Consider the following 25069-nt stretch of genomic DNA (forward strand, 5'->3'; position numbering starts at 1 on the left):
CATGCAAAAATTACCATCTTTTGTGCTTAGTTTAGGCCTTGTGTGCAATTCTCGGACTATAGGAAATTCCTGTTCAGTACTCTGTGAAATTTATTTTGAAGTCAGTGTTCCACGATCCAGTAGGAAAATAACAGTCTTCCAGAAGAAGGTATTAGGTCATGGAGATATTACAGAACACCTCTTCAGTGCAGTTTCATACTTAGAATGTTTATTCTGTATTCTGAAATAATTCAGCTTCTAGGAAACTCCATCTCAGCATGTTATTCTAGAGCTGTGCCAAATGTAGTATTAAAATGTAAATTAAGTCTCCCTCTCTCTCTGACCCTCCCCCATTCATGCTCTGTCTCTGTCTCAAAAATAAACGTTAAAAATTTTTTTTTAAATGTAAATTAACTTAAATTTACGTTAATGAAACTTAAATAAAAATTTAGTTTTTCAGTCACATTAGCCACATTAAAAAAACTTTTTTTGAGTTTACTTATTTATTGAGAGAGAGAGTGCAGTCGGGGATGGGGCAGAGAGAGAGAAGAGGGAATCCCAAGTAAGCTCAGCACCGTTATTGCAAAGCTTGATTCAGGGCTCAGACTCAAAAACTGTGAGATCATGACCTGAGCTGAGACCAAGAGTCTGTCACCTAACCAACTGAGCCACCCAGGCACCCCACATTAGCCACATTTTAAGTACTTCCTTAGCCACATACAGCTAGTGGCCGCTGTATTGAATAGCACAGAACATTACCATCATTGAGAAAAGTTCTGTTAGATACTGCTTCTTTAGACAATAGAGTCAGGATATTTTTGTAACCATAGGAAAGTCAGAGATACATGGTCAGTCATTTACACCAACCAGTTAGGCTTTCACAGGCTTTTTTTTTCTTTCTTGCCCATATGAAGGAATGTTAATAAGAGGGAAAAAGAGCACACTCCTGTATGATGCACTGCTTTCAAATTCATCTGATAGTTAGCTTTTCTTGTGGAAGCTTCAAGTAACTGCTACTGCAAACATATTTGGCAGCAACGGCATCCAAAGTTCAAACATTTCTACCCACCAGAGACAAATTCCCTAGTTCATCCTTCCTGTTTCCTTTCTTACTATTCCCTTGTTTCTCAGGTGAATGTAGGCACAACTTCAGTCCCAAGACAAGGTAAGGCTGGCATACATAGAAAGGCGCGTGTGTGTGTGTGTGTGTGTGTGTGTGTGTGTGTGTGTGTGTAAATTTTGGAACAAGTGACTTGTTTTTTAGAAAAAAACAATTTTTTTTTTACCAAGCCCTTAGATATCATTTAATTGAATGCCTGCCCCCATTTTACATATAAGTAAACTGAAGCTAGAGAAAATGATTGCTCAAGATGGTATCAATAGTTAATGGTAAATCTGGAGCCAAAACCTGTGTTCATGGAGATACTAAATCATTTACTATTCCCATTTTAATTTTTTATTCACTACTAACAATTGCTGCAGATTCAATGACAAGAATTTAGAGGTAAGATTATTATAATGCAGTTTTCATTTTTAAAATGTTGCTTTTTACATGTTTTAAAGTTTTGGTAATTGTAATTTTTACAGATTGAAGAAGAGGAGAGGAAAAAAATAGAAGATATGAAAGAAAATGAACGAATGAAAGCAACTAAAGAATTGGAAGCCTGGAAGGAATGTCAAAGAAAAGCTGAAGAACAAAAAAGAATTCATAGAGAAGAGAAATTCTGTGAACAAGAAAAGCAAATTGAAGAAGAGAGAAAAAAATTTAAACATAAAAGCCATACTAGAATTTCAGCATCTAGAAATCTTGCCACTAAAGGTACAGTGATTAATATTTTCTGGGAAAGTGGGGCCTGTTGGTAAAGTGTATGTGTCACTTTTTATTTTCATAATCTATTTACACTATTAGGTCATTATTTTGGTATATAGAGAATAAGTACTATAATATAAAAGCTAAGGTGAAAGATCTATTTCTTCTTTTAGGAAGTAGTGACATTTTCAAAATACAATGAGCAAGGATTCAGTGTTGGTTTTGCTTGTGTGCTTCATTTTGAAATGTATGCAAGTGTTGTTAAATACGTGTTTAACTCAGGTCCAAAAAGACTTGGAGTGGACTAGCAGTGCCGGGAGCATTCATTTATTTCTTTAGAGATAAGAAACTAGGAATCTCATTAAAATACATTTTCGTCACATGACTGAGGAACATGAGTACCCTTACACAAACTTAGTTGTAAGCAAACAAGTGTTTTCCTGGCCTTCGATCCTGATGTGTTTAGAAATAGGTAAAAGAACACATTTCTTTATTGAAAGCTAAGAGTTTGATTTTATCTGATTTTATAATATTAAACTTTGCTTTGGGTATATTTCGTATATTTTGTAAATGGAACATTTTGTAGCAAAATCACTTATGTAATAACAATAATTAACATTTATTGGGTGATTTCTCTATGCCAGGTGATTTTATTGATTGTGTGACTCAGTCTTCACAACAACACTTTGGGCTAAGTGCTGCTATTCTTATTAGAGGAAGTAGATATTCAGAAATGATAAACACCTACCCAATAAGTAAACTTGTGGGATTTGAGCTCTATACTCTTTCTTCTAGGCTATATGTCTTTACCTCACTTTAAGTGAGGTTGAGTGTGTTGAAAAGTCATTAAATGATCCTATGATTTAAGAACCATGATTATTCCCATTTTCCAGGTGAGAAAAGGCATAGAGAGTATTACTAGCCCAAGGTAACACTGCTCATAAATGGTAGAGTCAGAATTTGGACTCAGGTGATCAGGCTCCAGAGTAGGTGAAGACCATTGTTGTGTTATATTGCTACACAGATAAAACAGGCAGATTAGCCATGTTCATTATTTGATTCATAACATATTTTGGCAGGGTTTGTTTGTATGAAGGAGACATTTGCAATCAGAAATGTGTTAGGGAAGAAGTACTCAAAGTGTATAATACTGATTTGAAAAAATATTACCTTTTAAATGTTTGTTGCCTAGCATCCCAAAGCCTTAAAATAACTTTGAAGAGTGACTCAGTTTGTGCTTAACCAAAATATTACTAATGAAGAAATAGCAAAACCTTGGAAGTTTTAATTACCAGTTCCATATTATAAAGCACATCCCCCTAATTTTATCTCTTAATGTGAAGCTAGGAGTCTATACTATGATTCAGTTACTTTGCAGGGCATAGGAGTTAAATGTGTGTGTGAGATCCATGCTCTTCTTGGACCTAGAACTTCAATATTGGGTGATGTCATTTTGTTGAAAACTACTTAGTATTTTATATTAAGGTGATTATAGAAGTAAAAAATTTCCAGAGGCACCTGGGTGGCTCAGTTGGTTAAGCATCTGACTTGAGCTCAGGTCATGATCTCCTGGTTTGTGAGTTTGAGCCCCACTTCGGGCTCTGTATTGACATCTCAGAGCCTGGAGCCTGGTTCGGATTCTGTGTCTCCCCCTCTCTCTGCCCCTCCCCTGCTCATACTCTGTCTCAAAAATAAACAAACATTTTTTAAAAATTAAAAAAAAAAAAGAAAGTAAGTCCTTATCTCATAGAGATACCTACTGAAATATGCATGGATGAAAAAAATATGTCTGAGATTGGCTTCAAAATAATATGTGAGGGGCGCCTGGGTGGCGCAGTCGGTTAAGCGTCCGACTTCAGCCAGGTCACGATCTCGCGGTCCGTGAGTTCGAGCCCCGCGTCAGGCTCTGGGCTGATGGCTCCGAGCCTGGAGCCTGTTTCCGATTCTGTGTCTCCCTCTCTCTCTGCCCCTCCCCCGTTCATGCTCTGTCTCTCTCTGTCCCAAAAATAAATAAAAAACGTTGAAAAAAAAAAAACTAAAAAAAACCAAAAAAAACAAAAAAACCCAAAATAATATGTGAAACTAGATAGAAGATGAAGTGATATTGGCCAGGAGTTGATAATTGAAGTCAGGTCATGAATGCATTATGGTTAATTATTCTATTCTGCCTACTTTTATATATGCTTGAAATTTTTTATTATAAAAAAATAAGGAACAAAGCATATTGAATTATTTTTATAAACAAAGTAATTTTAAATTAGTAAAACAAAAAAACCTCATTTCCCCAGCCTGTCTTGTAACTCGATGTAGCCAGGTGACAAGCTCTGGCTGATGATATGCAAAAAGAAATCTGCTAAAGATTTATAGAAAAGTATTACTCCTTTCTGCTTGCTTCTCCTTTCCTTTTCCTACGTAAGATGAAGGTGTTTACAGAAAGTTCATTAGCTATCTTGAGACCACAAAGAGGCAAAACATACACTAAGAATGATGGAATAGGGAAGAAGAAGGAGCTTGCAACATTAAAGACATTGGAAAGCCAGTACCTCTGCACTGGACTACCTTCCTACCTTCCTTCAAGCTTGTTAAGTGAAAAAAAAAAAACAAGAACTCATTCTTGGTTAATCAACTGTAGTCATGTTTTCTCTTCACACAGCTTAGAGAACTTTTGACTGATAGAAATGGATAATGTGCAAATTTGGTGTAGCATTTGAAAATTATTCAATGTAATTAAGAATATTAACACAGTAAAGGAAAAAACATGTGATCATTTCACTATTGCAGAAAGGTATTTGATAAAATCCAACACCCATTTATGAAAAAAATTTCTCAGCAGATTAGGAGTAGAAAGGTACTTTTTTACTTTAATGAAGTCCTTTTACAAAAAAATGTATAGTAAGCTTCATGTTTATTGGTGAATTAATGAATGCTTTGCCCTGCCCTGTAGGTCCAGGATCAAGGCAAGCATGTCTAGCTTCACTGATTCTATTCAGCATTGTACTGGAGGTCCTAACCATTACATTACGACAAGAAGAAGCAATGAGAGGCATGAAGATTAGACAGAAAGAAGTAAAACTTATTTGTAGATGACACAATTGTATATGTGGAAATCCCTAAGAAATATGAAGAATGACGACTAGAACTAATAGGTGAATTAATAAATTCAGGATATAAGTCACTTAAAATTTTATTTACCAGAGGGGCGCCTGGGTGGCGCAGTCGGTTAAGCGTCCGACTTCAGCCAGGTTACGATCTCGCGGTCCGTGAGTTCGAGCCCCGCGTCAGGCTCTGGGCTGATGGCTCGGAGCCTGGAGCCTGTTTCCGATTCTGTGTCTCCCTCTCTCTCTGCCCCTCCCCCGTTCATGCTCTGTCTCTCTCTGTCCCAAAAATAAATAAAAAACGTTGAAAAAAAAATTTAAAAAAAAAAAAAATTTTATTTACCAGAGGCAAACAACTGGGAAATTACATTTTAATTTATTTATAATAACATTAAAAGAGAAAATATGTAGGAATAATTTAACAAAAGAAGTGTAAGATCACATCACTGAAAACTACAGGAGGATTGCTGGGAGATATTTTAAAAGTCCTAGCTAAATGTAGTGATAGAACATGTTCCTGAATTGGAAAACTCAATGTTCGGATGTCAGTTCTTCTTAAACTCATCTATAGATTCAATGCAATTCCAGTAGAAATCCCAGTAATCTTTTTGTAGAAATTGACAAGCTGATTCTAATATTTATATGAGAATATAAATCACCTAGAATAGCGAAATGAATTTTTAAAAATAAGAGCAAATATGTAGGACTCACACTACCTGATTTGAAGACTTAGCGTCAAGCTACAGTAATCAAGACAAGATGAAATTGGTGAAAGACAAACACAAGTTCAAAAGAACAGAATACAGAGACCAGAAATAGATCCACACATGTATAGTTCAATTATTTTAACCAAAGGTAACAAGATAATTCAATAGGTAAAGGAAGGTCAAGAACAAATGAATATCTTTATGGAAACAAATGAGGGTAGACTCTTACCTCACTGTGTACATAACACATACATAAGAAGACAATCCAGGGGCGCCTGGGTGGCGCAGTCGGTTAAGCGTCCGACTTCAGCCAGGTCACGATCTCGCGGTCCGTGAGTTCGAGCCCCGCGTCAGGCTCTGGGCTGATGGCTCGGAGCCTGGAGCCTGTTTCCGATTCTGTGTCTCCCTCTCTCTCTGTCCCTCCCCCGTTCATGCTCTGTCTCTCTCTGTCCCAAAAATAAATAAAAAACGTTGAAAAAAAAAAAATTAAAAAAAAAAAAAAAAAGAAGACAATCCAATAAACAATTGGATGAAAGATTTGAATGAACTTTTAACAGAGGAAGACATATGAATGGCCAATAGACATATGAAAAGATATTCAAATTATTTGTTAGTAAGGAAATGCAAATTAAAACCACAGTGAGAGGGACACCTGGGTGGCTCAGTTTGTTAAGCCTCTGACTCTTGATTTTGGCTCAGGTCATGATCTCACAGTTCGTGAGACAGAGCCCCATGTCTGGCTCCTCACTGACGGCTTGGAGCCCACCTGGGAGTCAATCTCTCTGCCCCTTCTCTATGCTCATGCACATGCGCATGTGTGCCTGCTGTCTTTTTCCCCTCTCAAAATAAGTAAATTTTAAAGCCACAGTGAGATACAGTACACAGCACATATCCACTAAAATGACTAAAACAGAAAATTAAAGACCATCAACACAAGTGTTATTGAGGATATGCTGCAACCGTAGCTCTTGTACACCAATGGTAGAACTGTAAAATGGTACAACTACTTTGGACAAGTTTTTGGCTCCTTTCTTAAAAGTTAAGTACATACCTATCATGTAACTCAGACATCCTTGTCTTCAGTTTTTACACAAGAGAGAGGTATACACCTAAAGACTTGTATTCAAATGTTTGTGGCAACTTTATTCACAGTGGCAACAAACTGGAAGTGATGTTCATCAACAGATGAGTGAATAAACAAACTCTCATACATTCATAAAAATGAAATACTACTCTGCAATAAAAAAGAGAGACCAAACCAGTCCATACTGCATGAAATTGTAGAAAATATTAACCATTCTGTAATGACTGACAGCACATCAGTGGTTATCTGGGGCCAGAGGTAAAAGGAAGGGATGAACTTCAAGTGGCCATAGGGGACTCTTGGAAGTGATAGAACCTTTCTGTCTTGATTATGATTGTGATTTCATGGGTGCATACATCTGTCAACTCATTGAATTAATACACTGTAAAATTAGTACAGTTTACTGTACATAAATTATTTCTTAGTAAAATTGGATAGAGTATATTGGAAATATTTCTAGGCAGAAAAACAGCAAAGTGCACATGATTTTCTCAAGTTCTTCTTATTCCTCAGTTATGCTTATGGCCGGACATAGTGAAGCCTCCATTTGAGGGTCCTGGCCCTTGTACTATTGTGTTTATAGGAGACTGGGAAAGGGAATCATTGAACGCCTAATTTTTTAAAGTTTATTTATTTTTGAGACAGAGAGAGACAGAGCATGAATGGGGGAGGGTCAGAGAGAGGGAGACACAGAATCCGAAACAGGCTCCAGGCTCTGAGCTGTCAGCACAGAGCCCGACGCGGGGCTCGAACTCACGGACCACGAGATCATGACCTGAGCTGAAGTCAGCTGCTTAACCAACTGAGCCACCCAGGCGCCCCGATTGAACGTCTAATTAATTAACTATGGGGACTTCCTTATCTTGTTAGAAGGAGTTCAGTTACTGGAATCAGCCTGTTCTGTTGATGTAGTTTTGACTTGCTTGGTAAGCTACTAAACGCGTTGTAGAGGGAGAGATGAGACTTGAGGCCAGGTTAATTTGTCCCTTTTCAACTTAGAAAGGTAGGGCAAATGTAAGTCTGGAAAAAAAAAAAAAAAGATTGGTTGAAAGTGCGTAAGTAGAGTTTCACTACCAGATCTCTTCCTCATCATGACAGAAGATTGGGGGTTTCCTTTCTGCGCAGTTGTAGACTGAGTAAGATTCTTCTGCATTGAAAATGCAGAGATTGAGTGAAAACCTGCATTGTGAAAATCTTAGTACTTATTCAAGGGATCCCCATGCACATGTACATATGCATGCACAAGCCTAGTGTACCTGGGATGCAGATTGGAGAATTCCTCTACAGGGAAACTAGTGAGTGTAGGATGAAAAAATCCCGCCATTTGTAATGGCCCAGCTAGTTCACCCTGCTAAAGCTGACTAGCCAACAGATTTCCAATTCATGTATACAGACCTTCCAGTCAGAATTTTTATACTTTATCTCTAATTGATGGTGACAGCCAAGACAAAGAAAAATGCAACTTGGAACAGCCAAGTAATGCAGGGAACAGAAGAAAACTTCACTATAACTAATGTCTTCAAAGAAATGAAAACATGTATTTTTTAAAGTTTATTTATTTATTTTGAGAGAGAGAATGGGGGGAGGGGCAGAGATAGAGAGGGGGAGAGAGAGAATCCTAATCAGGCTCTGCACTGCCAGCACAAAGCCTGACATGGGGCTTGAACACATGAACTGTGAGATCATGATCTGAGCCAAAATCAAGAGTCAGATGCTTAACTGACTCAACCACCCAGGCATCCCCGAAACAAATTTTAATCATTAAACAAGAACAAGAGGCTACAATGAAGAATACTAAGAGAATACAACAGTTTGGAAATTTAAAATGTGATAAAAATTTTAATTGTAATCAAGTGGTTGGAATATACTTTATAATTTTTTTCAGAAAGTAGAACAAAAGGACAGATTTAAAGTAGAAAAGATAAAACAATCAGAGTATCCTTCCAAGATGTTCAACATTCAAATCATAGGGGTATAAGGAAGAGAGAGGGAAAGACAGAGGAAATAATTTTTTAATGTTACAAAAATTCTGAAAACTTTAATGAATTGCCTTGTTGAAAGATTCTATCAGGTCCAGCATGGTAGATTTTGTAATATTCATGCCAAAGCACTGATGAACACATTACCAGAAACTTTAGCACCCTTTAGACAAAGATCTTGCAAGCTCCCAGAGAAGAGGAGCAGATCATGCACAAAGGACTGGAAATGTTGGCATCTGTCCTCAACCTCAGCACTGGAATCCTGAAACATGGATCAGTGCCTTCAAAATTCTAAGTGAAAATAATTTTCACTATGAAATTCTATACCCAGCTTATTAATCAGGCATGAGGCAAAAATAAAAACTTTTCAGACATGCAAATTCTTAAAATATTTATTGCTCAGGTACACTGGGAATTATACCTGTTTTCTTTTTCTATTCTTCAAAATAGTCTGCTTTCACTAACAAATATCTGCTGCTCAAACGTTTAGTAAAACTACCCCTAATACATCTAGGCATAGAAGTACATTTAGTTTCTACAATAGTTAGTGATTTCCAGATTTTCTATTTTTTTGAAGTCAATTTTGATAATTTCTTTTCTAGGAAATTGTCCTTATCGCCTTTTCAAATTTGTTTGCATAAGGTTTCTCTTATTTATCTCTATCTCTAATTATAACATAATTATCTCTATTTATTTATTTCTAACACCATTTTATTTTTCCTTGATCTACTGTTGTAACATTTTGTAAACTTTATTAGTCCATTCAAAAAAGCAATTTTTGGTTTTGTTGATCCTTTTTATAGTTTCTTTGTTCTCTATTCCATTAACTCCTGTGTTCTCTTAGTTTCTTTAGTTTTCTCTATTTTTTGTCCAACTTGTTTCCATTAATTTTGTAATATTTTAATACATGCATGTTAAGTTAAATTTTTTTCCCTCTTAAATACTATGTTAATACCAAGTCACCAAGTCTTGGAATCTTGTGTTTTTGTTCTTGTTTAATTGCAAATATTTTGTAACTCATCATTGTTTTTTCCTTTGGCCCTTGAATTACGAGGGAGTTTTTGTTTGTTTTGTTTTGGTTTTAGTTTCCAAATACATAGAATGAAAATGACTATAATTCTCATATGTAAAATTTTCTGAATCATTATGTTTATAAATTATAGTTTATGATGTGTATTTGTGGTGTTTAAAAAAATTTTTTTTAATTTTTAATTTTTGAAAGAGACACACACACACACGCACACGCACACACACACACACACACACACACACACACACACAGAGCATGAGCAGGGGAGAGGCAGAGAGAGAAGGAGACACAGAATCTGAAATAGACTCCAGGCTCTGAGCTGTCAGCAGAGTCTGATGCGGGGCTTGAACCCACAAACTGCAAGATCATGACATGAGCTGAATTCAGATGCTTAACTGACTGAGCCACTCAGGCGCCCCTATTTTTGTTTATCCTGAGGCTTTCTTTTAATAAACAATGGGACACTTAGATTTATTATTATAAATAAAAATACACTTTTGTCTTAGGATTTTCTTCTATCTTCGTGATTTACATTTACCAGACTCTCTTTTTCGTTCTTTTTTTCTGTTTTTCTGCCTTGGATTTAAAAAGTGTTCTTAATTACTTTCTTTTCTTTCTCCGAATTTGAAAGGTGCGTATTCTATTTTCATTCTTTGAATGATTAATATTAATTTTTTTGTATATGTTTTGGCATATAGATATAATTCCAATTACTATATTTTAACATGCATACTAAACAAAGTTTTAAGGTTAATCTCTACCATACTTGTAAATATTACAAGGAAATTTAGTATGCACATTATAGTTATACACATCTTCTATGTTATTGTCTAAATATTTTAGTCCACTTTTTTGAGGGGCAGGGGGATCAGTTGACTTCACTATATTTTTAAATCCCTAAATTTAGTCATTATTGTTAGTGTGGGTTTTTTCTCCACTAATAGTCATTACTATTTAGATTGATGTATATTTACTGATATTTTATTTGTCCTTGCTTCTTGTGTTTCACTTCTTTGTGGGTCAAACTGCCTTCCCTTTGATAATAAATCCTTAGGGGCACCTAGGTGGCTCAGCTAGTTGAGTGTCCGACTTTGGCTCAGGTCATGATCTCATGGTTCCTGAGTTCCAGCCCTACATTGGGCTCACTGCTGTCAGCACAGAGCCCACTTCATATCTTCTGTCCCCTGCTCTTTGCCCCTCCCTCACTTGCGCTCTCTCTCAAAAACAAATGAAACATTGAAAAAAAACCTTTATATGAAAGTAAATCCTTTAGTAGTTCTTTAATGAAGATTTATGGGTGTAAGTTCAATTATTGTCTTTATATTTAAAAAAATGTTTTTAAGTTTGTTTATTTTGGAGGAAAGAGAGAGAGAGAGAGAACACATGTGGGCGCTTGCAAGAGCAAGCACACAAACAGGGGAGGGGCAGAGAGAAGGAAAGACAGAATCCCAAGCAGGCTCCACACCGTAAGTGCAGAACCCAATGTGTGGCTTGAACTCATGAACTGCAAGATCATAACCTGAGCCGAGATCCTGAGTGGGATGCTTAACTTACTGTGTCACCCAGGCACACTGATTATCTTTATATTTTTACTTGTTGAAGGATAGTTTGGCTGGTTGTAGTTATTTTCCATCAGTAATTTAAAGATATTTTTCTATTACCTTTTGCCTTCTAATGTTGCTGAGAAGTCTGCTCTTGATCTAGCTATTGATCCTTTATAAGGTAATCCATCTTTTGTTTCTGGTTGCTTTAAAATTCTTCACTTTGGTGTGGTTCGATTTTATTAGTCTCAGTGCAGTTTTATATTTGTTTCATAATGTCAGAACTTGGAATTTACTTTTATTAAAGAATGTATGTCTTCAGTCAGTTCTAGGAAATTCTAAGCTATTGTCTTCAAATATCACCTTTCTCAGTTTTCTTTATATTTCTTAATTGCTCTGTTATCCTCAGATCTCTTTGAGTTTGCAGATTTTCTTCACCTATGCTTAATGTGCTGCTAAACTTGTCCTAAATGTTTTAAATTTCAGTGACAATAATTTTCATTTTAGAAGTTCCTTTTTTTGTTTGTTTTGCTTATTCTTTTGTCATTTTTGTTTCTTGTGTGTTCTTTTGTCATTAGTTTCTTAGTTTTTCATTATGGATTTAGCTTGCTTTTGCTCTTTAAATAAACATGTTTAAAATTATTATTTTAATCTCTTCCAGATTATTCTATTTTTTCAAATTCTTAGGAAGCCATTCCTCCTGTTTGTTGTGTCTGGTAACTGTCCTTCATACTGGATTGTTTCCTTATGTGACTTATGTGTTCATCTTCAGTAAGGATTTTTTGTTCAGTGGGTGCATATAAAAAAAAAAAAAATCTCAAGTGTTGTAGTTTGTGGAAGTAAGAGTTGCTCACAGGAATACCTGGAGTTTTGATTTCTCGCAAGAGACATTTTTTTTTCTCCTCCTGTCCAAAGCCCCAGGAAGAACAGGCTTTACTTTCCTAGACCAGTGGATGGAGATTTTATAAGTATCCTTTAAAAAAAAATTTTTTTTTAATGTTTATTTATTTTTGAGAGAGACAGAGACAGAATGCGAGTGGGTTAAGGTCAGAGAGAAAGGGAGACACAGAAGTAGAAGCAGGCTCCAGGCTCTGAGCCTGACGCGGGGCTCGAACTCACGAGCTGTGAGATCATGACCTGAGCCGAAGTCGGATGCTCAACCAACTGAGTCACCCAGGTGCCCCTATAAGTATCCTTTACACTAAGAATGCAGCCCTTCTAAGCTTCTAGTTTCATTTCCAGCTTCCCACTTCTGTAACTATCAGCATTAAATTTCCAGCCTTTAGTCTTTATATATGTATTTTGGATATAGATATAGATATATTTCTAAACAACTTTTTTTTTTTTTTAATTTTAGTTAACAGTGCAATATTGGCTTCAGGAGTAGAATTCAGTGATTTATCACTTATTTTTGTTTTAAGTTTATTTTTTAATTTATTTTGAGAGAGAGCTAGAGAGCAAGCAGGGGAACAGCAGAGAGAGAAGGAAACTGAATCCCAAGCAGGCTCTGCTCTGTCAGCACAGAGCCTGATGCCAGACTCAAACTCACAAACCATGAGATCATGACCTGAGCCAAAATCGAGAGTTGGACGCTTAATCAACTGAGCCAACCAGGCGCCCAATTCATCACTTACATACAACATCCAGTGCTCATCATAACAAGTGGCCTCCTTGATACCCATCATGCATCTAGCCCATCTCCCACCCGCCTCCCTCCAGCAACTCTCAGTTTGTTCTCTATCATTAATAGTCTCTTGTGATTTCTTTCCTTCTCTCATCTTCCCCCACTTCCCATATATTCATCTATTTTGTTTCTTAAATTCAACATATGAATGAAATCATAAGGTATTTGTCTTTCTTTGATTGACTTATTTCACCTATCATAATACATTCTAGCTCCACCCACGTCATTGCAAATAGCAAGATTTCATTCTTTTTGATGGTGAGTAATAAAATATTCCATTGTATGTAATCATTTTTTTCTCTAACATTTATTTATTATTGAGACACAGAGAGACACCGAACGTGAGCAGGGGAGGGGTAGAGAGAGTGGGAGACACAGAATCTGAAGTAGGCTCCAGGCTCTGAGCTGTCAGCACAGAGCCGGACATGGGGCTCAAACTCACAAACTACGAGATCATGACCTGAGCCGAAGTCGGTCGCTTAACCAACAGAGCAACCCAGGTGCCCCTCTGCTGCTTTGTTGTTGGTGTATAGAAATGCAACAAATTTCTGCACATTGATTTTATATCCTGTTGTCTTTGCTGAATTCATGTAGCAATTTTTTGGTGGAGTCTTTCGGGTTTTCTGCATAGGGTATCATGTCATCTGCAAATAGTGAAAGTTTGACTTCTTCCTTGCCAGTTTGGATGCCTTTTATTTCTTTTTGTTGTCTGATTGCTGAAGCTAAAACTTCCCATACTATGTTAAATAGTAATAATGAGAGTGGACATCCTTGTCTTATTCCTGAACGTAGGGGGTCCAAACAGCTTTTTTGTCAGCTTTTGAATTACCTGACTATAAATCTCTGATAAGACTTTTTCTTTGCTTACCTTTTGAACTGAACTGTATATTTGAACCTTTGTTTATTTGTTATACTTTTATCAAGGATTTTACGTGTATATAACATTTTATCTGGAAATTGTTTGTAGAAGTGTCTAAAGCCTTTAACTTATGCTTCTATAAACAGAAAGCTAATTTCTTTTTATTTTGTTGTTTTACTATTTGTCTTATTTTACCATAAGATTTTGGAGGCTAGATACCCTATTTTTATAATGGATACCCTATTTTTTAATTTAACTAGTGGTTGCGGTGCCTGGGTGTCTCAGTCAGATGAGCATATGACTCTTGATTTTTGGCTCAGGTCATGATCCCAGGGTTGTGGAGTTGTGTTCTGCATTCATGCTGAGTGTTGAGCCTGCTTGAGATTCTCTTTCTGTCTCTGCTCCTCCCCCCTGCTTCCATGCATGGAGCTCTTTCTCTCTCAGGAAAAAAAATAAAAAGGTAACTAGTGGTCACTTTAATGTTTTTCATAAACATTAAAAAAATTTTATTTTAGCAAAATTAGTAAGAAAATATTTTTTAATTTATCATTATGGAAAAGAATGCTTATTTCCTTCATGTTCAGTATTCTAGTAATCATTAGTAGTATTATACTGAAGTTAGATACTTCATTTTAACTTTTTATTCTGCTTTCCTTCTGTTGTACTACCATTTAAGAATCTTATTCATAAATTTTTAGTGTTTTCTCCACTATTTGGAAAATCCATGCTTTCCATTTTTACTATTAAGTTCCCTATGCTTGGGTTCTTAATTTCATTTCTCCATGTTCTGGAACGTTTCTTTGAATATATTACAGTAAAACCTTAGACTGTGAATAACTTATTCTGTGAATGTTCTGCAAGACAAGCAAACATTTCTAATAAATTTTAACCTGATACATGAGTGATGTCTTGCAATATGAGTTGTACATGATGCCGAATGTCACATGATCACAACTGAGCCAATGGTTCTCTCTGGCTGCAGAATTGTGGGTGATTGTCTACCATGCTCAGATGCTCTATCTCATGCAGTAGTGTTTGGCAGAAATCAGATTTTTCAGAATGTTGCAAGGTGCCCACAACTGGCACTTGTGTATTTTTCTTCACTTCAAAGCGCCTACAGGTAGTCCTTTGCTTTCCATACAACTGTAAACTTAGGAATGTTTTGCTTTATTCTAAGTCAGGCTGCTGGCAGATATAGACCCTTTCCTCTGCTGCCTTTTTGCCAGTTACATTAAATACAGTACATGACAAGAGTTTATCAATGCACTACTGTAGTCAACATCCATATGAGTATATACAATGGCCCCCATGCAGAAAAAGATTCCATTGAGCCAATAGATAGCAGTGATTTCTGTTAATGATAGTGAAAGTCGTCTTACACAATAACCCTCCTCTCTCTTGTTTCCCTTATACTTAGCCACGAAGGTTTTCAAAAGTAAGTGCAGGTTAATTTATTTTTCTTTTTATTGTATATTTTATTTATTATTTTGTATTATATTATGGTATTATAATCATTTTCATATGAGTATTTTTGGGTTGTGGAATGAATCATCTGAGTTTCCATTATTTCTTATGGGGGAAATTTGTGTTGATATAGAAGTGTTTTGGGGATGTGAGGGAGATCTGGCTGCGACATCTGTCATTGATGTCATTGATTGCCAGGGTTGATTCGACTGATCTGGCTGGCTAGGCGGGTGTCCCCTTCCTCCCTCACTGCTCCATGTGCGTCCCTCCCGAAGCTGCGCGCTCGGTTGAAGAGGAGGACCTTCCCCGATAGAGGAGGACCGTTCTTCAGTCAAGGATATACGAGTAGCTGCGCTCCTCTGCTAGAACCTCCAAACAAGCTCTCAAGGTCCATTTGTAGGAGAACGTAGGGTAGTCAAGCTTCCAAGACTCCAGACACATCCAAATGAGGCACTACACGTGGCAGTCTGCCTTTCAAAAAAAAAAAAAGAAGTGTTTTGGATTATAAGCAAATTATGCTCACAAACCAAGATTTTACTGTCTTTGGAAAAGATGGCTAAGTAATATATTCACTTAGTTCTACATATCTAGGAACATCTTTTGCTTTTATACGTAAACAACAATTTACTTGGATATAAAATTCTTGGGACATTGTATTAGATAGTTAAAGCTAATTGTTGTAATAAGGAGATCCAAGTTACAGATCAAATAAGACAGAAATATAGTTCTCCATAATCTAATACTTGTTATGTAACAGTGATCCATGTAGGCCTGATAAGATGATTTTGTTCTATGTGGCCATCCAGGCTGGTGGGGCCGCCTCTGTTATTACCTCATTTGTCTTCAATCTCTGGATGCTGCAGTTGGCGTTGTTTTTTAGCCAGTGGGAAATGGGAAGAGAAGTCCACAGCAAGCAGATGTACCTATAAGATGACGATCCATAAGTTGTATACATCACTTCTATTCAGATTTTGTTGTCTCAGATTTGGCATATAGTCACACATAATTTTTTTTTAACTTTATTATTTTGAGAGAAAGAGCTCACATGTGAACAAGGGAGGGTAGTAAAGAGAGGAGGAGAGAGAGAAACCCAAGCAGGCCTCGCACTGTCAGCATGGAGCCTGGCTCAGGGCTTGAACTCCCCAACCATGAGATCATGACCTGAGCTGAAATCAAGAGTCAGAGGCTTAACCAACTGAGTAAACCAGGCGCTCCAATCACATCTAATCTTAAGGGAGGCTGGGTTATATCGATTCTAGCCTGACCTAGTCATGTACCTAGCCTAGAACTCAAATTCTATTTCTAAAAGGAAGAGGGGAGAATGGCTAGGATACTGGAAGATAGCTGTCTCAACTACAGACATCTATAGAAAACTTGCAGTCAAATTTTTGTTAATGTTGCTTTCTTGTTTGTTTGAGTCCTTATTTTTTTCCTCCTTGTCCCCTTCCTCCCTCTCTTGGAAATGTCAATTTAGGCCATTTTCCAATTTTTTAATTTGGAAGTTTTTTTTTCTTATTTGTATTTTATAACAAAGATATTACTGTCATATTTGTGGAAAAAAATCTGATTTTCTTTAAATTTTTGATATTTGCCTTTTCTATCTGTGTATCATGCTTTTGGTACTTTTGCAGTTTTTAAACCCAATTTTCCTTCCTTTTAATCATATACTTTATATTCTAACACGTAGATTAATTTCTCCTCTTATATTGATTTAACCATTATTACGTGTAACTATCTTTATTAAAACGTATAGCTTTTCATTATTACTTTTTTTTGGCCTCTTTTCATTAGCTATCTCTGATGGCTGAAAAACTTTTATACCATCACTTTTATACCATAACTTTTATAAGGAAGCTTATAGAAGATATTGCTGTAGGAGCTTAAGGAAAATAGAGGTAGTGCTTCCAGTGATGGCTTTCTAAAATGGAAAGCGGTTGTAGAGTTGCCTAGAGTGCCCTCCCTTCCCTAGATTGAATGTAAATTAGACACTGTGTGTTTTAACAAAGAGAACCCTAGAAAAGTAGCTGGGGTCATTGATTAAAGGACAGATAACTTGCTGCCACACTTTTGATGATGGGTTTTACATTCTTTCTAGCAGAAGTTATCTTTAGTTTATTTGTATAGGATTTTAGAGGTAGCTTTGCTGTGTAATTAGTTGAAGAGTCAGTTTGTTAACTAGAAAATGAGAGAGAACTCACTTGCTAATACTGCTTTTGAAGGAAGAAATTCAGAAAATATATTTTTGGAGAAGTTAAAGGAAAATAGTATTCCTGCTCCTCGCTCTGTTGGCAGTATTAAAATCAACTTTACCCCTCGAGTATTTCCAACTGCTCTCCGGGAATCACAAGTAGCAGAAGAAGAGGAGGTAAGTATATTTGCTGTTAGTTACAGTGATCACAATGAAAATATTTTTTATTTCATCTTTTAAAACTAGTACTGGTTCTGAATTTAAGTATTCATTAGACTAAAGATATTACTTCTTGAATATATTTTAGTATTTCCTTATGGAAAAGTATTTTGCAGAATTTTTTTGTCTCAAGATTCAGTATGCAGTATTATTGCTTTTTCCAGGAGATAAACACTTGCCATCTATTTTATCAAATACATTATTTTCTTTTTTTTTTAATTTTTTAAACATCTATTCATTTTTGAGAGACAGAGACAGAGCGTGAGCAGGGGAGGGGCAGAGAGAGAGGGAGACACAGAATCTGAAGCAGGCTCCAGACTCTGATCTGTCAGCACAGAGCCCAACATGGGGCTTGAACTGATGGACAGCGAGATCATGACCTGAGCCCGAAGTTGGACGCTTCAACCAACTGAGCCACCCATATGCCCCATACATCATTATTTTCTATTTTGTATAATAACTTAACGAATAGTATTTTTAATAAGTAGAAATAGTTTAGGTATATTTATAAACTGACATTATGTTCTAAGGATTTTCAATCATTTCCACAATGGGGTTTTGAATTGTTAGGAGGGGGCCCTGGCATTTTGAATGTTTTATCTTTAGGTATATAGACTCTAAGAACTGCATTATTTTTTACTACAAGGTGTTAAGTGTTTCCTCTCACAATTCAAAACTTGTGGAAATGATTGAAAATCCTTAAGACATAATGACAGTTTATAAATATTAACTATTTTCTTATTAAACAATATATTCTAAATTTTATTATTTATAAAGTTATTTCTAGAATTATAAAAGTATAATTATTTAAAAATCATTTATGGGGTGCCTGGGTGGCTCAGCTGGTTGAGCGTCCAACTTTGGCCCAGGTCATAATCTCGCTGTCCATGAGTTCAAGCCCCCTGTTGGACTCTGTGCTGACAGCTCGGAGCCTGGTGCCTGTTTCAGATTCTGTGTCTCCCTCTCTCTTTGCCCCTCCCCCACTCATGCTCTGTCTCTCTCTCTGTCAAAAATAAACATTAAACAATTTTTTTAAAAAGAAAAAATAAAAGTCATTTATGTATTTTTCAATATAGAAAAACAAATGTGTTATAGATAAGAAAAATAAAATAATAATCCCATGAACTCCCACAAACTCCCATTTGTATGAAATTTGGACTAGAAATTTTTGTGTGTTTGGTCTTAACTATCTGGTAATGTTAAACAAAAAAGGATAAAAACTGAAAGTTTAAAAAAATCAGCATTATCAAATAGTATAGTAGTCTACTCAGGCTGCTGTAACAAAATACCCTAGACTGAGTGTCTTAAACAACAGACATTTATTTCTCAAAGTTGTGGAGGCTGGAAAGTCCAAGATCAGGGTACAGGGAGTAGTGGGAGGAGAGCTGTGTTCTGGTCTCTTCCTCTTCTTATAAGGACACTAATCCCATCATGCAGGCCCCATTCTCATGACCTCATCTAAACTTGATTACCTCCAAAAGTCCTACTTCCAAATACCATCACCCTGGGGATTAGGGCTTCAACATACGAATTTTGGGGGTCACAAATATTCAGTCCATAACAGATAGTATTTCCATTTTATATAGAAGCTGGCAAATGTCAAAGTAGCTGTTAATAAAAATAAGATTTTTGTGTCCTTCATTAGACTTCTCTGATTTCAGTGGTTGCACAAACAAGCGGAAGCACGGAGAGCATTGAATACTGATATTCCTGAACTTTCTGATTTAAAAGAAGAAGAAAAGAATCCAGAATGGCTGAAGGACAAAGGAAAGTACGTTGTTTGGACTCTGGCTATGAGATTTATAATAAATTTAGGTAGACCGTAGTACTAACTACATTTTCTAGGTATCTTGACATATGTGCTTATGTGTGTATGTTGTTGGGGAAAGATAATCCAAATAAGCCAATTAGATAGGCAGGGCCTCCATATTTAAAAAGTCAGATTGTATAACAAATAAGGCTCTTATTTTTATTTGATTTTGCATTTAAATGTCATAGAAATGAAACATATCACTTATTAAAATCCCTTTTAAAATCACTTATATTTAACATAAGCCCTTCCTAGAAATGTGTTTTTCAGAAACTATAGCTTCTTCGATTATTCATCTCCATCTTTAAAAGATTACCAAATTTATCTTACAAATTTTCATTTTATATCCATGAAATCCTTTTATTTGTTTCTATGTTGCTCTGTGTGTGAATATTTTTTAAAATGTTTATTTATTTATTTTGAGAGAGAGAGAGAGAGCGCGTGCGAGCGCACAAGTTAGGGGAGGGACAGAGAGAGAGGGAGAGAGAGAATCCCAAGCAGACTCTGCATGATCAGAATGGAGCCCAATTTGGGACTCAGTCTCACGACCATGAGATCATGACCTGAGCTGAAATCAAGAGTCAGATGCTTAACCGACTGAACCACTGAGGCGCCCCTATGTGTGAATATTTTTATACGGTTATCAAAAACAGTACAATCTGATACATTATGAATGGCAATTTGATTTCATATTTTGAGGCAGTTGTAGATATTACTTATTGTATTTCATGACATAGACTTTTATTTTTTTATTGTTGCCATAATAAACTATCATGAATTTAGTGGCTTAAAACAACACAAATTTATGATCTTACAGTTTTGGAAATCAGAAGTTCAAAATGGGTTTCACTGGGCTAAAATCAAGGTATCATCTGTGTTTCTTCTACAGCCTATAGGAAAGAATCTATTTGCTTTCGTTTTCCAGTTTATAGGTTGCCTACATTCCTTGGCTTGTGGCCTCCAGCCAGCAATTGCATCACTCCAACCTCTGCTTCCATAATCCCATCTCCTTCTCTCGCTCTGACTTTCCTGCTTCCCTCTTTCTTTTATAAGGATCCTTGTGATTACATTAGTATCCTTTGCTTAATCCTGAATTATCTCCCACCTCAAGACCTTAATTTAGGCCAGTCTGTGGAATCCTTCCTGCCATGTTAGGTGACAAAGTCACAGATTCTGAGGATTAGGATATGGACATCTTTTGGTGGGGTCGTCTCCATTATCTGTCTACCACAATGTCTGCATCTGTATTTTTCTTTTCTTATTTTTTCTTGGTCTTTTTGCTTGTTACACCGCCAGGGATTAATATGTAGAGTTGAACTGAAGTGACAATTTTTCTGAAGGTCAGAGGCCTGGGGCTGACAAGTTGGCTTCTTTTACTTCCAACATTAAAGTCTTACATGATCCTTCCTCCTCTTTCTCCCCTTCCCTGCCTCCCTTCCTCTCCATTTATCCAACCATTAAATAAACATCTATTAATTGTTTGCTATTTACCAACTAGCCTCTGAGCTACAAAGATCAGTGCAGGAGACATACTTATACGAATACTTATAATACTTTGTGAGAAGTACAATACATAGAAAAGAACAAAGTAAAATGAGAGTACATAAGAGGGACATTTACCCCTAAAGGAAGGAAGGTATGTTCAGAAAAAGCTTCATAGCAAATATAGCACCTGAGATCCTCAGTGATAAGTAGAAGTTTTAAGAGAAAGGAAAATAAAGGCATTCATTTCAAGTATTGGAGAAAATATGAACAAAAGCTCAAGAGACAAGAAATGGTGTGATATATGGGTCAGGAACTATGTGTGGTTTATTTTTTGCTAAAACATAAAATTTGAGGCTAGGAGTAATGACAAATGAACCTAGAAAAATCATCAGGGCCTTGTGTGTTTGGTTAAAATTCTTTTTTTTAATTTATTTTTTAATTCAAGTATAATTACCAGTTGGTGTTATATTAGTTTCAGGTATAAAATATAATGATTCAGCATTTCTATACATCACTCAGTGCTCATCATGATAAGTTACTCTTAATCCCCTTCATCTATTTTACCCATCCCCCCATCTACCTCCCATCTGGCAACTACTAGTCTGTTCACTATATTTAGGAGTCTAGTTTTTTTTTTTTTTTTTTTAGATTTTTTTTAGATTTTATTCTGTAAGGAGAGGGAAAAAATGTGTTGCAGAAAACACAGCAAAGGCCTTGAACTGGCCTTGTGGTAGGTGGTGTTGTAGGGGTGAAGAGGAGGGCAAATTGAGAAATAATGATGAGATAAAATAGGCAGAACCTCTTGATGGATTTGGAGGGAGTAAGAAGGAGGAGTTCTCAGTTTCTAGTTTGAATGATTGATTGCATGCTGTCACCAGCTAAATTAGGGAATACTAGATGAGAGGCTCATCAGGAGAGAATGCAGGTAAGTTCAGTTTTTAATATATTGAGTTTGAGATGTCTCTGGGCCATTCTGGGTGACACTGTCTGGCAAGTTTGAAACTCAGAGGAGAAGCCAGTACTGTAGACATAGATTTGGAGCTTATCAACATTTATATTGTAGTTAAATTTATAAAAGTGTCTGAGATATCCACAAAGAGTGTGTAGACCTGGAGAGTAGTGGCCTGAGGATAACACTCTGTGACCTACCAACATTTGAAGGTCTGGCAAAAGGAAGGAGTACACAAAAATATTCCCAGAAGCCAATGGAGCAGAAAGTTGAAACAGTTTTTGTTTTGTTTCTTTAAGAATATAAAAGATTTGAATAGATTTGGAGACAAGAGAAAGAAGAGATGATTGAAATCCTCCTGAGCAGAGTGGAGAAAATTGGGTCAAAGCCAAGAATTGGATGGATTGTCTTGATTTTGTCCTTTTTATCCAATTGGTTAGCCTTAGTGAAGACAGAGTTTGGTTTGGCTATGAATTGTTCCTCCTTGCAGCCTGAGAATGCTAAAATGGGCAAAGCTGAGTGGGCGGTCCTGTTGGATTGATTACTTTGCTCTAGAAAATGTTGATGGATTGACTTGGAATAGACAGAGATACTTCATTTTCTGAGATTGGAGGGAAGAATAGTGGAGACAAGTATATATCTAGATAAGGGAAATTGATTAGTGAATACTGTTGGCTCTGCCAGGTTGAGAACATGAATTCATAGAGATGTCAGTACAGCTGTGTGATTTATCTCCTTTAGGGTTTGGTCTTCTTTCGGATTTAAGAATAGATCTTGGGCCAGAGTGGGAATTTTAACTGACAAGTACAGTAAAAGACTAGTAGTGCAAGGGACCAGATTGCTCATAGAAAAATAGCTCAGTTGGGGCGCTTGGGTGGCTCAGTCAGTTAAGCATCCGACTTCAGCCCAGGTCATGATCTCACAGTTCGTGAGTTCAAGCCCCCTGTCGGGCTCTGTGCTGTCAGTTCAGAGCCTGGAGCTTGCTTCGTATTCTGTGTCTCCCTCTCTCTGCCCTTCTGCATTCACATTCTGTCTCTCAGACAATGAATAAATGTTAAAAAAAAAAAAAATTAAAAAAAAGAAAAATAGCTCAGGTATTGAGCCACAAAGTCCAAGTTGGGTTACACAGGAAGAGATGCCAGGCAACTCAGTGGCTCAGTTGGTTAAGCATCTGACTCTGGATTTTGGTTCAGGTCATGATCTCATGGCTCAGTGTTTTTGAGCCCTGAGTTGGGCTCTGTGCTGATCGTGCAGAGCCTGCTTGGGATTCTGTCTCTTCCTCTATCTCTGCCCTTCCCCCCCTTGTGCTAGTGCTAGTGCAAGCTTTCTCTCTTTCAAAATAAATAAATAAACTTAAAAAAAAAAGGAAGGGAGAGATCCCATGAGGGGCTCATTGGACTAAGAGAAAATGGAGCAATTAAGAAATTAGAGGGTACTGTTAAGACAGAAGACTTAGTATAAAGGGAAAGTTGGCAGAATAGAAAATTGTGATTAGTGGCTGGGATTCCAGAGTTTGATATTTCCAAGGTAGTGCAGTTCAGGTGATGATGAAGGCCAAGGTGTGGCCCTGGGAGTGGGTAGCAGAAGTACACTTGAAAGGAAGGCATGATGACTTAAGGAGTTTCAGGTTTTTCAAGACTAAATTGATGAATGGACCATAGACATAAACTTTAGAATCTTCTGGAATCATGGCAGAAGTCGGGATAGAGACAGATGCTGGGAACCAGTTTCAAAGGCCTTAATGAATATGAGAAGAGTGATTTTAACTTTTCTCTCTCTCTTTCTCTTAAAGTAGGCTCCACGCCCAACATAGGATTCGAACTCATGACCTTGAGATCAAGAGTTGAACACTTCTAACAACTGAGCCAGCCAGTTGTCCCAGGAGAATAGTGACTTTTAAAAAGACAGGAGATGACAGTGACTAGAAGGCTGTAGGGGGAAAGATGTCAGGAATATCAAAGGATAATGACTGCGTATAAAGAGAGAGTTTGATTTTATATCTAGCAGAAGAGAGTCTGAAGAATGCCAGTTTCTACAGTCCTAACCCCTGATGTGGGGACTCAGGAAGGGACGCAGTGGAGAGGGTGGTAGAGATTAGCATTGCCCTGAGGACAGAGCCAAGTTTATTTTAGATGGGATTGTTAAGAAAAGTTAAGGGTATAGGAAAGGAATGAGAGGTGGAGTCAGTTATGGCAAAACCTGGAATAAGAAAGTGCAAAGGAGGGGCACCTGGCTGGCTTGTTCGGTAGAGTATGTAACTCGTGATCTGGGGTCTCGAGTTCCAGCCCCACTTTGAACATAGAGATTGCTTTAACAACAACAACAAAAAAATTGCAAGGGTGCCTGGGTGGCTCTGTCGGCTAAACAGCTTACTTCGGCTCAGGTCATGATCTCACGGTTTGTGAGTTTGAGCCCCGCATCTGGCTCTGTGCTGACAGCTCAGAGCCTGGGGCCTGCTTTGGATTCTGTGTCTCCCTTTCCCTCTGCCTGTCCCCTGCTCAGGCACACACACACACACACACATACACACTCTCTCTCTCTCTCTCTCTCTCTCTCTCACTCTCTCTCTCTCTCTCAGAAATAAACATTAGAACAAAAATTAAAAAAAAAAAAGAAAGTGCAAAGGAGTAGAGGGGGATGGGAGTAGGAAAGAACGGCAACATGAAGACGGGGGAAAAGTGTGCTTTTACATCAGTGCTCAAAGATAACAGGGTTGATTGACACGGTGAGACAGGTCTTTGGTATAGGTGTTGTGATGCTGTGACTGGCTAAAGGTCCTAGGAGTGTTGGTTTGGTCTTCCTCTGATACCCTTAAGATGTGATTTGGGTTTAAGAGTAGAAAGGACAGATGAGATCATTGAGCCAGGGTTAGAATTTTGACTGATGCACACACACACTGATGCACACACACACACGTGTGTGTGTGTGTGTGTGTGTGTGTGTGTGTGAGTGAATTAAGTTAAAATTAAAAATTAGGGGTGCCTGGGTGGCTCAGTTGGTTGAGTGTCCAACTTCGGCTCAGGTCATGATCTTGCATTTTGGGTTTGAGCCCCGTGTCAGGCTCTGTGCTGATAGCTCAGAGCCTGGAACCTGCTGTGTCTCCCTCTCTCTCTGCCCATCCCCTGCTTGTGCTCTTCTCTCTCTCTGTCTCTCAAAAAATAAAATTAAAATGTTTAAAATTTTTTT

General features: G+C 37.1%; 1 protein-coding gene across 5 annotated transcripts in view; it reads left to right on the forward strand.

The window, feature by feature from the left end:
• Positions 1 to 25069, forward strand: part of DNAAF4 (dynein axonemal assembly factor 4) — a 70395-nt gene that overhangs the window by 24006 nt on the left and 21320 nt on the right. For all 5 annotated transcript variants that reach the window (XR_013556295.2, XR_013556296.2, XM_081795871.1 and 2 more), the window contains exons 4-6: positions 1567 to 1798; positions 17452 to 17597; positions 19301 to 19410. Coding sequence is in view for 3 of the 5 variants with exons in the window: in XM_081795871.1 (XP_081651997.1) it covers positions 1567 to 1798; positions 17452 to 17597; positions 19301 to 19410 (488 nt within the window). In the remaining 2 variants the exon portion in view is untranslated. The remainder of the gene's footprint in view (positions 1 to 1566; positions 1799 to 17451; positions 17598 to 19300; positions 19411 to 25069) is intronic.

This window comes from Panthera onca, chromosome B3 (assembly GCF_046562875.1).
Source record: "Panthera onca isolate mPanOnc1 chromosome B3, mPanOnc1 haplotype 2, whole genome shotgun sequence".
NCBI classification, from domain to species: domain Eukaryota; kingdom Metazoa; phylum Chordata; class Mammalia; order Carnivora; family Felidae; genus Panthera; species Panthera onca.